At 40.5% G+C, this 17,745-nt stretch overlaps 1 protein-coding gene across 1 annotated transcript in view; it reads right to left on the reverse strand.

The window, feature by feature from the left end:
• Positions 1–772: 772 nt before the first annotated feature.
• DCN (decorin) overlaps positions 773–17,745 on the reverse strand; it is a 48,420-nt gene continuing 31,447 nt past the window's right edge. Inside the window, exons 4-8 of the mRNA XM_006131071.3 lie at positions 12,767–12,980; positions 12,433–12,546; positions 9,844–9,937; positions 4,719–4,857; positions 773–2,304 (exon numbers count right to left, since the gene is read on the reverse strand). Of these exons, the coding sequence (XP_006131133.1) occupies positions 2,110–2,304; positions 4,719–4,857; positions 9,844–9,937; positions 12,433–12,546; positions 12,767–12,980 (756 nt within the window). The 3' untranslated portion in view covers positions 773–2,109. The remainder of the gene's footprint in view (positions 2,305–4,718; positions 4,858–9,843; positions 9,938–12,432; positions 12,547–12,766; positions 12,981–17,745) is intronic.

Raw genomic sequence — 17,745 nt, forward strand, 5'->3', positions numbered from 1 at the left:
CTTCCCGGTAAATCTTATCCCACAAGGCATTCCAGGGAGGTCGACAAATGTCTTTGATGTCAACCGCGGATCATGCAGACTACAGCGCTGTACTGCCAAACAGCTGATTGGCACAGCGCAGCAGCCATTTTAATTTAAATGAAGCGGCGATTATTTAAATCGCTGCTTCATTTCCCTTTGCCTACAACCCTAATCTACATGGCTTCATCGGAAGAGCCATGTAGTCTAGATGTGCCCTATGATTGCTGATGATCCTTGTATCCTTTGGTGCAATAATGACACAAAAGCTCCTATAGAAAAATATGTTTTGGTGCCTGTCAGTCTTTCTTTTTTACCACAGCCACATAAGAGGCTATGCAAAGTTTCTGATCTTAAACTCTCAGATAACCCTAACTAAATAAGGAGACTATTTTACTGCAGGCATAGAAAACCCATGAAATAAGTATGCAAATAAATTCTGTCCCCATCTTCTATGGATTATATGGGTTCTTGTCATTTTTGTTAGCTACAGTAGTGACAGCTACAAAAAGAACATTTTCTTTTTCAGGAAAATACATTTATAGAAGACCGTTGTGTAGAAAAACATTTTTGTTTGTTTGTTTTCTAATTTCTTTGGTGAATAAGAGTCATTTCATACAATTTGTGCTCATTTTTGCTGTCACTGAGGAGAGAAGGTTTTTTTATTGTTCTGGATTCATCCAGGATTATAATTCTGAAAATTTGTCTCTATTTTGATTACATAACCTACATAATAAAGACGAGGAATTGGGTGTTTGCCTGTATTACAGCATTCTTTAATACAAAAGCCATACAAGTTTTACAAATTGAAAAAGATTGACTTTTGCAGAATTAAGTGGCCTTGGAAGGTTCTTTTAACATGACCATTGGAATGAGTATAAAATAAAACTTTGTAGACAATGGAAGCAGAAATGTGCAGCCTTCCTTTGCCATGACTACCACCCTCCCGCTCTAACTGGATTACTTTCAAATCACTCTTAAAGGAAGAATGTATTTCCAAGAATGATGTCCGAGTTCTGGCCAGTCATTTAATCTCCTTTCCAGAAGTATGAGTTAGTTGATATTCCAAATCCCATGAATTCAGAATTCCCTTTTTTTCAGACAGGCAGGCTGCATATCTCTACTTGACTTTAAAAAAAAAAAAGTTAAAATCTGAAAACAGTGAAGAGAGTCTACTAGTGTACAATACAAATTCAGTGAAGAATGTTGAAGTTTTTAGCTTTTAAATCTATAAATGGATTAATATAGAAGGTTAAATCATAATTACCTCACTCTCACAAATAGGCCCAGTGAAAACTGCTCATGAAATTAAGGTGTGCTGGATTCACCCCAGACATTGTTAGTCATCATGATCCAAAAATCGTGAAGAACAGGAATATATGACAAATGTCTTGTACTGCAAATTATTTATTTTTTAGGCCAACAAAATTGTTATTTGCTAACCTTGACTAAAATTGCTCAGGTTGATTTGTAAACACTTAAGGAAAAGGAAATATGTATACAATGAGTTTGTTTTATTTTTTTTTACCAAAATAATGACATTAGCAAACATTTATATTGTCTTTGCTAAATAGATACATTCAGAATTAGACTTAAAACATGTTATAGCAAATATTTTTAAACCTCCAGGGCTTGATTTAAGTTTTAAAGGGGCTAACTGTGCCCAAGAATAAAAAATAGTCTCATCTCTTTTTTCTCTACCAATTTCCATGAGTGGCTATAAAAACAAAACAAAAAAACAAAAATCCCAAACAACCCTCAATCATTATCATTTGTTTTTAATATCAAAAACTTCGACAAATATTTACCCCAAATCTCATATACAATGGAATGTGAATACTGCATTGTTCAGCTAGCTGAAAGATACCACAGAAAGCATTCTGGCACAATGAAGGCTGAAATAAGTCAGAATAGGGTACAGCTGGTGTGTTTTGTCTTATACACTTATAAAGATCACTTATTTTACATCAATTGGTGATATCCACTCAGTGAAATTTTCAGAATTTGGCTTTAATTGTTAACAAATTTTAAACAGGCTTATGACAACAGGTATTTGTAGCTGAAATACAACCGAGCCCCATCTCTATGGATTTATTTGTAATTACCAAGCTGTATTGCCGAACGTTCATAGACACATCGGAAAGTAGATGGCTGGATCTCCCAGTATTGTACAGGGTTGCTAAAAAGACTCACACCTGAATAGGAAGCCTTTTTGGTGTTGTATCCAGGAGGGCAAAAGTCGCTGGGGCCAACAGAAGCAATTTTATTGTTATGAAGGTAGACTACCTGAAATACATATAATTGTATAAGTGAGAAATCAGACTAATATGACAAAGTGCATAAACAATCTGGATATTTTATAAAGTCAGTAAACAACATCACAGCATAGCAATCTACCAGCTCTTCCAAATACATTCTCATTTGATACATTTTTCTGTACTACTAAGAATGCAACTGAATTTTACCATGGCTAATAACCAGCCATCATAGTTTTCTGTGATGAAAAAGCTCCCAAATTCTCTGCTAAAAACATAATAAAATGAAAAGCTGAACCTTAGTTTCTCTAGATACAAACTATATTGAGCACAATGTTTTGTTGATACAGTACAATCCTGTTTATCTGAACAAATTAGAGCCAGGGCCAGGACAGATAATAAAAAATTCAGATAATATGGATAGCTTCAGCCCCAAAGCACAGGGCTTATGGTCTGAACCACGCTGGCTTATCTTGACAGCCCCAGTTCAGTTAATATGAAGGGCTACATAATGGAGCCTGGGGTTAATGGGGTTCTACAATATACATTTATTTATTTTTTCACAAAAATGCGAACACTAAAAAGTCTCTATAAAAGTGCAAATTACATGCATTTTTCCATGTTTTCCCATTGCAAATAGATTTGTAGGATCCCCGCTAATAACATTTGAAGAGTGGTCAAACAAAGCTGTGTTGCTTCTAATATGAGGGCCCAATTACAAAAATACTTAAGCACATGCTTAAATATTTGGGACTGCTCATGTGCTTAAAGTTAGGCTTGTGCTTAAGTGTCTTGCTAAATATGAGATATAAGCCAAAAACTTAAAGCAAAGCTATTATACTATGATATAATCATTATTGATTGCAGACGTTTTTCAATAATAATAATTTTCTTGAACAACATATTTGTTATAGAAGTGGACAGTTGCAAACAGTGTGTGTGTGTGTGTGTGTGTGTGTGTTAAGTGAACATAGATTGTTTACTATTTGGTCTTTTGCTTCAACATAGGAAATGTCATTGATATTGTAATAATTGTAACTACTTGCCAAGAACAACTGTAAAGATTTTAATGCTGACTGTAGCATATGCACTATTTTCCACCAAAGTTTGCAGTATACAATTCTATTATTTATGACAGCTGTTATAGGCATTAGTCAAGATTGATTATATTTTTCTCTTGTAAAGACACACATAGCTGAGGTTCAGAATGATAACTCATCTGGTTAGGAAGGGACAAAATACATCAGGGTGTTAATTTTGGTATCTGTATTTTTACTAATATTATTTTAAGAATTGAGTTATTTTTTGAGTGGCAAAGCAATTATTATCTAAGTAATCCCATGTAAGTACTGTGAAACCTCTCTACTATGTTACATGATCACATATTCAGAAAATGGAAATACTTTATAGGGGAAAAAACTATTTTAGAAATGCTTTAAAGTGCTATATTTACAAAAGGGACAAGTTTTTGTTTCTTTCCAAGTATAATGCCTTCAGAAAGAGCTATAAACCCTTTAAGAATGACTTCTGGCTAGGAATGTCACATTTTTAAAGTTTGCTATCTCCAGTTTTGCAGAGGTACATGCAAGTACAGGTTCCCATTTAGGGAATTTTTCCTTTTCTTTTTCTTTGATGTTTTCTAGGTATAATACTGGCATCACTGATGTCAGTGGTTTTGTCATTGACATCAGTGCAGCCAGGATTTCAATTCCTATTTCTAGACCTTCGGGCTTAGAAGACGTCTGAGTTTAAATTTGACTGTGGAACTGAATATGAATTGTTCTTGTCTTCAGGAAGTAGTAATTTTGTGGAAGGCCAAGGCAAACGTTTCTGGAATAGTTTGGAAAAAATATGACTGTCTAAAGCTGCTGAAAAGTTTTTAATCTGAAATGAAGTCTTGAAGAGATAATGTGCAAAGAACAGCAAAGTGTGCATGATAAATTTATCAAATGTATTATCCCCATTGCATACACATTTACAGGTCTATGGACCTTCACACTTAAAAGACTAGATACCTCCATCTCCATATACTTAGAACCATAATTGAAAAGTCAGTCCTTTAGATGAAATACTTCCTTTTACATGACAAGAAGATTATTTTTCTCTCCCTTCTTTTTCTGTTATAAATTCTGATAGTCCCCCTTTTTTTCTCCACTCAAGCTCATCTGAAGCAGTGGATTTTGCCCACAAAAGCTTATGATACTATATATATTTTTGTTAATGTCTAAGGTGCCACAGGACTACTCGTTTTCTTTTGCATTTCAGCAAATATGTAGTCAATTACTGCCAAACATTGGATATGAGGCTTGCTTCAAGTCACAGTTGGGGGGCACAAATGAAAAAGAGGATGGCCAGTACTGCATATTGTTTAAAGATCAATAGTACTGCACTGTTTCTCAGTCCCTTTTAATTATTACCCATCTGAGTCCATAAGATATACTTTACCTGGATGTATTTGTGCTCAGCCAGGCCACCAGGTACTTTGACAAGTTCATTGTTATCCAAGTGGAGTTCTTTCAGATGAGGTATATTGGAAAGAGAGCCATTATCAACAGCACTGATACTGTTGTAACTGAGACCCAATCTGCAAGGAGGAATAACATGGGTAAACATTAGCAAAATAACTACTTCTCACAGGTGATTGCTATGTCAGTTCTTCACAAAGTAGATGGCTTTTCACATCTATCATACAATGGGACAGGATGTTAATAGGTTACAGAATCACAAAGCCACAGTATGTTTGGATGAGCAGAAATTTCCATAATTTGAAATATCAGAAATATCACTGTGTAATTCAATTTGGTTCCACTTCATCTAGTATTTCTGAAGCTTCAAGGGGTAGCCAAGTTAGTCTATACAGGATAAACTTAAAAAACAACAAATGATCTGGTAGCACTTTATAGACTAACAAAACATATAGATGGTATCATGAGCTTTTGTGAGCACAGATGATGGTCATCTGAAGAAGTGGGCTGTGCCCATGAAAGCTCATGATACCATCTACATGTTTTGTTAGTCTTTAAAGTGCTACCAGTGTCTCACAAACATGAATCTGTTCATCCTGATGGCATTTCTTGGAGATAAGATGTATTTATCTCCATTTTACAGTTGGGGAACTAAGGCACAAGATGATTTAATGACCTGCTCAGCAAAACACAAGGAATTAGGGCAGAGCTGGAAAATGAACCCAGATCTCCTGAGTTACAGCAAAGGGCTATAACCACATAAATATCCTTTCTTTTAATAATATGCCCATTCTGGATTTATTAGTGCAATTTATGGGTTCAGCTTGGAAAATCTTGCCTGTTAGGTATGAAATCACTAAAATTCATGAGTTTTCATCTCTAGACGATCTGGTAATCCAAGTTAAAAGAGTTTGTTTTTCAGAAGGAATGCAATCTTGTAAAATAATCTGCTGTGATATATCTAGTAGGGAGGAGTCTGCTTTCTTCTTTGCCCTAAAGCATTGTTTTTTAATTTTCAGGGAAGAATTTTCATTGTATGTTTTCTTAGAGAAATAGCCCAAGAACTGCATGGATGCAATCAAAACCTCTAACAATAGTACAACTAACTATAGACAAAGACTACTAGAGAATGGTGGGTTCAAAGCAATCTTCTGTGGTATGCTGTACAGTTTATACCAGTTACAAAAGCCAGATTCAGGACCTAACATGTAACTATACAACTAAAAACATCCAATTAGGTTTTAAAAGCCATTAAAAAGTTCCCAGAATGAATGCAAGTCAAGAATAGAAACCCGTGTGCAGAGTATCTTAATAATACAATAAACGTGCAAAGAAAGAGTAATGATAACATTTAGCACAACTCACTATATTTAAACAAACAGAACTGCTATATTTACAAAACTAAAAAAAAAGTCTGATCCAAAACTCACTGACGTTTCCCACTGGGCTTTGGATTAAGCTCTAAATAAGTGATTTGACAGTAACATTGCTCCTATAAGAGTCAACCTTATTATGGTTCAAAATATCCCTTACCTTTACTAGAAACTTGGTATGTTTCAGATCCTAAGAACGTCACTTAAGTTTTTACCTAAACAAAATTCCCAATGACTGCAGTTTATAAGAACTAAGTAACAACTTCAGGATTTCATTTCATGTAATTAGCTTGGCCTGAGTTGCAAATAACGTAGTGGAATTGTTTGGAAATCTCTGGCAATGTGTATCATACAGGATGTTTGGGGATGTGTCAGAAATATGGTCTTTCTGGCAAAAAAAATCTACAAAATCTTAGTGAACATGTATCTAAACATAATTTGGACACAAATACATGTATCTAAGCAGACATGTGCAAGATAAAGAGAATTCTGTGGGAACAACAGACTTGGCTTTTATTTTTTATATTGACAGAGATGGAAAATGTGACATACAATAGTTTTAGAGTGTTAGAACAGTACAATATTCATCTTTCTTTTTTTTCTGTAGGGATAGAAGGGGAGAAAGTTGGGAAGTAATTCTTAATATAATAGCTTTTTATATTTTAATTTTTTTTATAGATGTTTTAGCTTTATTTGTCCCATCACTGAACAACTTGTGAACACTTAAAGAGAAATAATCTATAATAATAGAAATGAATATTTATGTTGTAATTCAAAAGTATGTATTCAGTTCCTTCAGTCTCTAATGGCTCTGTTGGTCCTCTCCCACGTTGCTGTCATATGGGCCACACAAACAGCATGAATCTGAAAATCAGCATGTAGGTTGAGATACAGTTTCCATTGTATGCAATAGAAGATCACCCTGAGTACAGTCATGTGCCTAACACATGTACTACCCTGTGGAATTCCATACAATATACTATCTACAGAATCATTGTCCAGTTAGTTGTGTTTGCTTTAGCTTCGTGTGAATTGTGTTTCGGGAGACTTAAAAGTAAACTACCAGAAAATATTACTGTCCTCCTAGTAGTCAAGGATTCCCCACAGAGTAAACAGTAGAACTACGAAGAGTCATCATGATAACAATGCCCAACCAATGTGTCCTAACATAGGGTATGTCTACACAGCAAAGTTATTTCGAAATAATTTTACCAGCATCTACACAGCCAAACTGCTCTTTTGAAATTAAATCGAAATAGCGGAGGGCTTATTTCAAAATTGGTAAACCTCGTTCCATGAGGAATAGCACCAATTTTGAAATTGCTATTTCGAAATATGTGCCGTGTAGACGCTTATTTTAAAATAGGGGGCCTGCAGCCCTTCCCAGGGTTCCCTGGTGGCCACTCTAGGCACAACCAAGAAAACTCCTCTCCCTCCCTCTCTCCCCGGAGCCCTTAAAGGGGTAGACTCTGGCCACAGTGCCGATGTCAGCGCCAAGCCTGTCAGCCCAGAGTCAGCAGTCACTGTACCTGACCCAGTGGCCCCAGCATGAGCCAGGCAGCCAGTTCCAGCCAGCCCTCCACTGCTCCCCAGGACCAGTCTGCCAGCTCCCAGGAGCCTGCTAGAGCCCAGAAAAGATGGGCACATGTCTGGTCCAGTGGGGGGGATACTGCCAATGTCCATGATCTCCACACTAAATGGAGGAGTGCAACTGTCTACAGGCTGATGGATGCCAGCATGGCTACCAAAGGCCACATGCAAACCCAGGAGCCGGTTCGCATGAAAATAAAGAAGCTACGGCAGGCATATGCCAGGGCCACAGGGGGCAGCTCCCAACCAAGGGCAGACCCAGACCCTTGCCCCTATTTTGATGCCATGGACCGCATCCTGGGGGGCAGGACAGTCCATGCCCCCCAGGTGGTCATCGACCCTAGGGCAGAGCTTGCTGCCTCCTGCTGCTCCAGCCCCTGCTGCTTCCCCAGCTACTGCTCCTCCTCTCACTCCTTCTCCCCCTCCTGCTTCTTTCTCCCCACCCTCCCCACACCCCCAGGGATGCTGAGGCCCCCGCACTCATGGTGCTGGGAGACAGTTGGGCCAGCGAGACCCCCAACCCTGAGCCCTGATCTTCTCCTCCCTTTCCTTCCCTTACCTCCCCCTGCCAGCTCCCCCCTCCCAGGTTTCCCCCTCCCCCTCCCATCTTTCCTCCTCCCTTCTCCCACCTTCTTTCCACAGTCTCACCTCAGTTTCATTCCCCCCCACCACTCCAGTTTTGTTCAATAAAAAGGCTTTGTTGTAATGAACACATGTATCTTTTAGTGTACAGCAGGAAGGGGGAGGAGTAAGTGGAAAGACGTGAGGGAGGAATGAGGCACATGCCCCCAGTGGGGCACATCAGGGAGACTGTTACTGCCTGCAAAACATGCTGCCAGGCTCGCAGCAACACGTCCTAGAGAAGCACCAGAGTGCCCAGGGGCAGCTCTGGCTCCATGCTGCAGAGTGCTGTGGTGTTCTGAGTGAGGGCAACCAGAGCAGACAGAGAAAAAAATGCTTTGCTGTCCCTCAGAAAGGTAGGCAAGCAAGCAGGGAAACCTTAGAACTGGCTGTCCAGGGGGTCCCTTTAAACACGGTCTCAGATATCTTGTGTGGCTGCTGCCTGAGGCTAACTCCTGACCTGATGCCCTGCCAGAACTGGTTCTGGCCAGCCTTAAATGTGATTCAGTGTCCTATCAGTGTGGATGTGCTATTTCAAAATAGCAAAACACTATTTTGAAAAGCATTTTGTGTCTAGACGCGTTATTTCAAAATAAGCTATTTCAAAATAATGCTGCAGTGTAGAAATACCCATAGATATTAGGGATGCTAGCTATTGTGTAATTGAATAGTCATATAACCGCATGAAATTTTAGTGGTTACATGGCTATTCAATAGTCCCCAGGAGTGGGGCCAGCAGCCAATGTGCTTCCGGCCCCACTCCTGGAGAGCCCCTGCCACCCCACACTGCTGCCTCTGTTTAAAAACTAGCTCCTGGTGCAGATCTGCTGCCTGCTGCCTTGTGCTGCTGCTTCTGTTATAGAGGTAGTAGTGCGGGGTGGCAGCAGCCCTTGTCTGTGAGGGGTCCAAGCTCCCCACAGACAGAGGATGCTCCATGGGATGCGGAGCAGCCTCTGTCCATGGAGAGCTCAGACCCCCACAGACAAGTGCTGCTTCCGCAAAGCGGACTATGCTTGTGGTAGGTCCACCCACATGACATCAAAAGCTACATATTGGGCACTTACAGCCCACTCTATTAGCCTCATTTAGCACAGACATTTTAATTAACAGCTTTTTGCCCCCTCTTCCTCTTCCTTCTTTTCTTGCTTTTTATTTGAAGCTCTGTGCCTCTTGTTCCACATTTGTCATCTGAAGAAGTGGGTTGTGTTTATGAAAGCTCATGATACTATCTATATTTTTTTGTTTAGTTGCTAAGGTGCTATAGGACCGTTGTTTTTTATGTTTTTTTAGTTACAGACTAAAATGGCTACCCCTATGACACTACAATACATAGTAGTGTGCTTTAGAAATCTCACTCCTTTAATGGACATTGTGTACCCTATAAAAAAACTCTAATTTTTGTTGCTAAATGGTTTGGCACAACTCAAACTAAAAAATTATCACCTTCTTAACTATAGAGTCATTTCTTCCTCTTGTGTGTATTGCAGCTATTGTGTGTAAGTTCTATGAAAACTTTATTACTTAGCCAAGTTGGGGAGTCCAGTTAGACTTTCAGAATCCACTTTGGTGATCTTGTTCCCGTCAAGATGAAGCTCCTTAAGAGATGGAGGAAGACCTGAAATAGAAGATGTCCCCAAAAAGTTTTAAGTAGAACACAAACATAAAAATCTATACCTCAGTTCTATTATGTCTCCTTTATATTGCTATAGTGGCATATTAGGGCATTAGCATAACTGAGATCAGGTCCATTAATTGGTGTATAGATATGTCATCAGACAAGAGTAAAGAATCCTTCAACTTGCACTTTGAAAAGTATCTGTTTTAAATATTAAAGAACTTTCACAATGGAGAAAATATGAAAAGAGAGAATTGGAAAATAGCAATTCACGTTGGCTACATCTAGACTGCATCCCTTTGTCGACAGAGGGATGCAAATCAAGTACGTCAAAATTGCTAATGAAGCAGGGATTTAAATATCCCGCACTTCATTAGCATAAACATGGCCACCGCTTTTTTTCAAAACGGAGCTTTTTTAAAAAAAACACACATAAAAAACAGCAGTCTAGACATAGATCTGTTAAAAATAAACCCTTTTTTGATAGATACTGTAAACCTCATTTTTTTAGGAATACAGGATCTGTCAAAAAAGGGTTTATTTTCGACAGATCCTGTCTAGACTGCCGGGGTTTTTTCGAAAAAGCTCTATTTTGGAAAAAAGCTGCAGCCATGTTTATGCTAATGAAGCATAGGATATTTAAATTCCTGCTTCATTAGCAATTTTGATGTTCCTAATCTACATCTCTTTGTTGACGGAGGGATGCAGTCTAGACACAGCTTTTGTGTGAAAAGTAACCCTGTGCTGAGGGGCAGTATTCACCAGCTAAATCTAATATAAATCTTCAAAACTGCTTAAATGGGACTCTTCCCAGAGCTGAATTGCTGCCTTCACACACTTGTGTGTGCATGTGTTAAATTAGGACCCAGATATCTTTGATAGTTAGCAATAGTGGAAAAAGAATGAATTAAAATGAAAAACACTGGGGTTATTTTTTACTTTTATTTCAAGTAGGGGTGGGCAAACTATAGCCAGTGGTCCACATCCAGCCCATTGGCCATTTTAATCCAGCCCTTGAGCTCCTGCTGGGGAACAGGGTCTGGCATTTGCCCTGTTCTACATATGTTATGGTTCCGCATGGCTCTCAGAAATGGCAGCAAGTTCCCCCTCTGTTTCCTATGCATAGGGATAACCAGAAGACTCTGTGTGCTGCCGTGTGCCCCAAGCACTGCCTCTGTAGTTCCCATTGGCTGTAAACCACAGCCAATGGGAGCTGCAGGCATTATGCCTGTGGAGGTGGGAAAGCAGAGCATAGAGCTTCCTGGCCACACCTCCACATAGGAGCTGGCCAGAAGGGGAACATGCCACTACTTCAGGGAGCTGCTTGAGGAGGTAAGCATATCCTGGATCCTGTACCCCTGAGACACCTGAGCCCCCAGCTTCCTGCCCCAGCCCAGAGCACATCTGTGTGCCCCTGAAATTCCCCATGCACCAATCCCCTGCCTCAGCCCTGATTACCTTCTTTCCCGCCAAACCCTTTGGCACCAGCCCAGCCCCCCATACACTAGCCCTCTGCTCCAGCTCTAAGCATCCTCCTACAATGTGAACTCATTTCAGGCCCTGCCCTAGAGTCCGTACCTCATCTGGATCCCTCACCCCCTCTTGTACACCAACACCAAATGTGAGCATTCATGACCCCTCCATAAAATTTCAGTACTCTAGTTGTGGCCCTTGGGCCAAAAAATTTCCCCACCCCTGGTGGAAAGCATATTTGAATGTGAATCTTAGTATGCAAATCCAATTTATTACACCTCCCCCCACCAAAAAAAAAACCCCTCACCAAAACCCCAGGACCCAATATTTTGACTCTTTTAGGCAGTATATACAAAAGAATGGCCATAACAGAATTGAGGGGGAGAATAATACTAAATAAAAAACTTCTGATATTAACTTTATGAAATTATGTGCATTTTTACAACCACATACTAGACAAAATGTTAACATAGCAGCTATCATTTCCTGTAGTTTGGAGTCATTTTTTATATTTATGAATCCTTTTTGTACAGGCTACACTAGAGATATTTTATTTTAATATACAATGAATTATTCAAAATATTGCAAATTTTTCCATTTTTGCAGATGAATGCTTCTTTGACCATGAAGATCACACTCACTCACAGGGCCTGATTCTCCTACAATCTATATTAGTTGTACACTGGACTAACTCCCATTGAGTTCAAAGGGGTTACTTCTGATTTACACCAGTGTAATTTCAATCAGAATCAGGCCTATACAAATCTTCCTCCCCTTTTCTCTCAGGTGGAAGAAAACACAAATAAACTGGTTTACGTTTGTAACTGAATCTCATGCAGAGCTCTGTTAATGGAATATCAAATGATACAACCCTTATACTAACCAGCCCAATGAAGATGTGAAAGTGCCTAGACTTTACCCCAAAGGCTCTGATTGATTTCCAATGGAATTTGACCATGGCCTTGAAGTCTTACTGATCAATGCATTTCACATTCTGCCTATCTACCTAAATCTAGTCTTACCTTTAGGGATATTAGTAATGTTGGTATCCGAAATACGGATATAGGAGAGTTTCTTCATCCCTTGAAAGGCTCCATTTTCAACCCCTGAGCTCTTGAGTGGGTTGGTGCCCAGTTCTGCAAACAAAACATGTTTGTGAACTGCATGGTAGTTTATATTTAGACATATTAAACACCACAGCATTTTTACTTCATAGAATCATGGATAATTTTGCAATTTGCTGTCGACTATCAAGACATTTCTTAGCTTACCCATGTAAAAGATAAGATAAGAACACTATCTAGAACATATATATCGCATCAAGTTACTTTAGCAAAAATCTCTTATGATTCATACCTACGACAATCATATTATTCAGTCCATTAAAGACAACTTTCCTCAACTTGGTGATCTCATTCTCATGGGCACGTAGCTCCTGGAGGCTTTTGGGCATGTTTTCTGGAAGTTCCTTCAAGTTATTCTTGGAGAGGTAAAGTCTCTCCAGTTTCTTGAGTGGAGCAAAGGCAGCAGGGCTGATCTTGCTTATTTTGTTGTTCACTAGGATCAATGCCTGTGAAATAACAAAAGCGGGAGATTTTGTTACCTCCATTGTGGGCATACATTTAGGGAGACATTTCAGTAAGTATGAACATTTTTTTAAAATTTGTTGGTCACTGTGTTGAAATGCAATGCAGAATTTCAAAAAAATCAGAACAGCATAAATTAACAAATGGTACAGAAATATCTGCAAAAATATCTACAAAGTAATTTATAGACATATCCTGCTCACTGGTGCATGTGCAGCTCTCAGTAATGACATAAATGACAAACAATAACGGCGTAATACACAAGAATTTCCAATGATAGTAATTAATGTGAGGACTGCACTAGCTCAAAGCTAAGGAGCATTACATATTACAACAAATTCACATGACGTTCTTTCATTTTCCCCCCCATTTATGTACCCGGCAGAGTATTAGGAAGCTAAATGAATTCATGTTTGAACAATGCCTTGAGAATACAGTTGGACCTCCCTGGTCCAGCATCCGCAGGACCTGAGCTGTCCCAAACAAAGGACTTTCCCGGACTGGGGAGGTCAGGCTTCCAGGCTCTCCTGGGGCTCCCCTCCTGACCCCCCGACCACCAGCTCTGCTCCGGCTGCTGGCGCTGCTCCAGCTGGTGAGACTTCCTGCACCTGGACACCAGCCCCACCCTGGCTACCAGCCCACTGGTGGGACTTCACTGCTGGCCACCCATCTTGCAGGCTTCCAATCCACAGTTTGCCAATCCACAGATGTTGCCAGATAAGAGAAAGCTGGATCAGAGAGCTTCAACCTGTACTGACTGGAAAATGCCATGCACGTTAAGTATCATTATTTATTATTTTTATTAGCAGAGCACATTTTATCTAGGGCAGCGGTTGTCAAACTTTTTGGGCTCCGGAGCCTTTTACATGCATAAAAATTTATGCAGAGCCCCAGCGGTCCACTGATTGTATGTGTTGTACTTATGCAGAGCCCCAGCAGTCCACTGATTGTATGTGTTGTACCTATCAATGTTTCCAGTTTGTCAACCTCGCGGAGCCCCTGGAGATGTCTCATGGAGCCTTCGGGCTCCACGGAGCACAGTTTGAGAAACACTGCTCTAGGGCTTTCTTCTTTACTCACTGCACTCTTTTACTTGCAGGAATGCAAAATAATAAATCAAATGCCTTCATTCCTCATGTTTCGATAGCAAACATGTTTTGGTCTCATTCCAATATATTTCTAACTAATTCTTAATCCTCCCATAATTAAACTTCTATCAGCTAACAGTGTACCTAAATGGGTAAAAGCTGAATATTTGACATGTCCATCAGATTGGTTATACATTAAATAAATAAGTGCTTGGAAGCATATAAGTGTCTGTGGGTATGTCTACACTACCCCGCTAGTTCGAACTGTAGGCATACCGCAATTGCAAATGAAGCCCGGGATTTGAATTTCCCGGGCTTCATTTGCATAAGGGGGGTGCCACCATTTTTAAATCCCCGCTGGTTTGAACCCCGTGCCGCGCGGCTACTCAGGGCACAAACTAGGTAGTTCGAACTAGGCTTCCTAGTTCGAATTACCGTTACTCCTGGTGGAATGAGGAGTAACGGTAGTTCAAACTTGGAAGCCTAGTTCGAACTACCTAGTTCATGCCCTGTGTAGCCGCGCGGCACGGGGTTTGAACGAGCGGGGATTTAAAAATGGCGGCGCCCCGCTTATGCAAATGAAGCCCGGGAAATTCAAATCCCGGGCTTCATTTGCAATTGCGGTATGCCTACATTACCCCGCTAGTTCGAACTAGCGGGGTAGTGTAGACATACCCTGTGATAGCCACCTTTTCTTAGAGAAAACTAAAAGGTGAAAGAAGAAAGCAGAATGATAGTTTTGAGCAATGTAAAGATGTGTCTGCACGGTATGTTCTTCCTGAATATATTCCCCTTTCAATGTATCTTAACTAAAACAAATAGTATGCTTTGCAGATGGCCCCACCAAGTACATGCGCAGCCATATATATCTTCTTGTAATGTTGTGTACTAGCCAGCAGCAACTAAATTGCTGGAAGGAGGTCACACACAGTTCAACAGGCTAGATCACTTACAGTAAGCCTCTCCCAAAATAAGTTTAACAGTCATATGGAAGATATGGTCACAATTCTCACTTATTTACTCAACACTGATAAATCATAAGAACTTCAAGTGTAACAGGCCAATGGTCTGTCTAAATCCATGACCTTTATTTGAAAATAATCAATGCTTCAATTTCTGTAGAAAGCTGTAGATCCCATCCCCAATACAATGCAGCACAAGGGGAACAGGTTTCAGAGGGGTAGCTGTGTTAATCTGTTTCAGCAAAAGCAACGAAGGAGTCCAGTGGCACTTTAGGGCATGTCTAGACTACGTTTTACTTTGGAAAAGAAGATATGCAAATTTGGTGGGAATTTGCATATTTTCTTCCAATTGCTCTTTCGAAAGAGGTCTAGACACTGGTTTTTTTAGAAAGGGGGGAGGGGGGAGGCTCGAAAGAACTGCGTCTGGACTGCTTGCTTTTTCAACAAAACCTCTTTTGAAAAAGTGATCGGAAGAAGATATGTAAATTCCCACCGAATTTGCATATCTTATTTCAAAAGTAAAACGTAGTCTAGACATGCCCTTAAAGACTAACGCATTTATTAGGGCATAAGCTTTCCTGCAATACAACTCACTTCTTCAGATGCTTGATGAGAAAAGAAAAGAAAAGAAAAGAAAAGAAAAGAAAAGAAAAGAAAAGAAAAGAAAAGAAAAGAAAAGAAAAGAAAAGAAAAGAAAAGAAAAGAGGAAGGGATACAGAGATGGTGAGTACTAATTAAATCACAATGAATGTGACTCACCTCCAATGATGGAAGGAGTGAGAGTAATATCCAGTGGTGGATTTTAAGCCTTGAATCATGAGGATTTAATGCCCTTTATAATTTTAATATAACCAAAGTAACTACAGGCATTATTGTGAGTAACGTACACTTTTTGTTGATTTTTTACCAATGGTGATATTTTTATAAGCACCCCAGTGATGTAGATTCCTCAGTCCCATTGACATGCAGTGCAAATTAGGCTCCTAAGGCACACTAGGGCTACGCTTGCACGTCACGTCACTGGTGGCGGTGTGCAGTGTACGTGTGGCTGCATGCAGCCATGAAAAGCAGGCTGAGTACAAGCTGTGGTGTGTAATCCATGCCAGTGAACGGCTCCAGCAGAGGGGAGACAGCAGAGAATGGCTTCAGCCCCTCCTTGCTGATGAATCCTTTCCCAGCTGACATTCTACTGCCAGAGCATTTCCCTGTGGCAGGGAAAGGCTCCAGCTGTGAGGAGCTGTTGGAATCCTTCCCAGCTTCCTCCTCTCTGGCAGAGCCTTTCCCCATTGGGGGAATCTTTTCTTGTGGAGGGGAAAGGCTCCTGCAGTGGGGAGGAAATAGGAGACTATGCTGCTAAAAATAGTGTAGACAAGAAGAGAGAGCTTGGGTAAAGAGCCACGTAGGCCACGTGTCTATTCGTGTGCATAGCCACACCCATCAGATGTGTCTTCACTGTACTTGTTAAAGCTGGGCCTCACAGCTAGCATGGCTGTTTAAACACGTGAAAGAGGGTGTGGGGAGGAGGGGATGGAAGGGGCTATGCATGGATGTGTACTAACTATTGCAGCAAGGAGGGTACAGTACAGATGTACAATCAGGTGCTTCTGAACATTTTACCTGCAATCCTGCCTTACATTAGTGAGTAACATGTATTAAGTACAAAAACCTAAAATCATTAAAATATTTTTTAATCTGCTTTAAGTTTCTGCCTTTTCATTAAATGAAATCCTTATCAGCCTCTTTCAAATTCCCTCCTATTGTGTTGGAGGTAGTGTTGGCCAGAATTAGCCAGGCACAGGTTTTACCATAAAATGTTCAGTAACTCTCTGTATCCCAGATCGTATCTATTTAGCTGATATTAGCAGAATCTGGAGAGCCACTGGGAGCAGAGCTTTGAGTAACGGCTCTTGCCAAAATGGCTTGGTCAACCTTTTCTGTTTAAAGATTATATGCTAAGTATGACCATGTTCTATTTGGGAAATTTCACAAAATTCTTTTGCCGTTTGCAAACTTTCACAAAATCTACTCAGTTTACAAACCAGGGTAGTTATAAAAAGCATTTTTTATAAAGATTTATTTTGTGGAAAAGAGGATGGGTATTATGGAAGATATATTCCATATGCCAGTGGTTAAAGATCTTTTCTATACCATTACTCTGCCTCCCATCCCTTTAAGGTCAGAAAGGACCGCCATGATCATGCAGACAAGAGGCAGGCAAAATATGGCCTGTGGGTCAGATTCAGTGCACCAAGCATTTGTATCTGACTTGCTATGATACTCTGGGCCACCAATATCCTTGGCTCCCTGCCTATCACACCCCCACACACCACTCAAAGAGGCTAGCAGCTGAGGCCAACATGTGCATCTCTGCACTACACTCCCCCCCCTTGGAGAGAGGGTCTCTGCACCCTGCCCACCCCCCGTCCTAGAGCCATTCTTGCAGCCTCCCATTGACCAGAAACTGCGGAGACCGGCTGCCCCACTCTTCGCAAGAAGCATGTTGCTCCAGCAGTTCACAGCTTTAAGCAGTGTGTAGATGAGGGGGAGTGTGGCAGGCAGGGAGCCTACCCGAGGGTCCCACTGGGCCACAGGCTGGGAGCCACCTATGATAAGAGCCTCTCAGTGGTAGCCAGCACTTGCCACCTCACTGCCTCCCACGCCCTACCTCTCTGCCCCAGGTCACAACACAAAACCTCTGC

This window comes from Pelodiscus sinensis, chromosome 1, assembly GCF_049634645.1.
Source record: "Pelodiscus sinensis isolate JC-2024 chromosome 1, ASM4963464v1, whole genome shotgun sequence".
Lineage (NCBI taxonomy): Eukaryota > Metazoa > Chordata > Testudines > Trionychidae > Pelodiscus > Pelodiscus sinensis.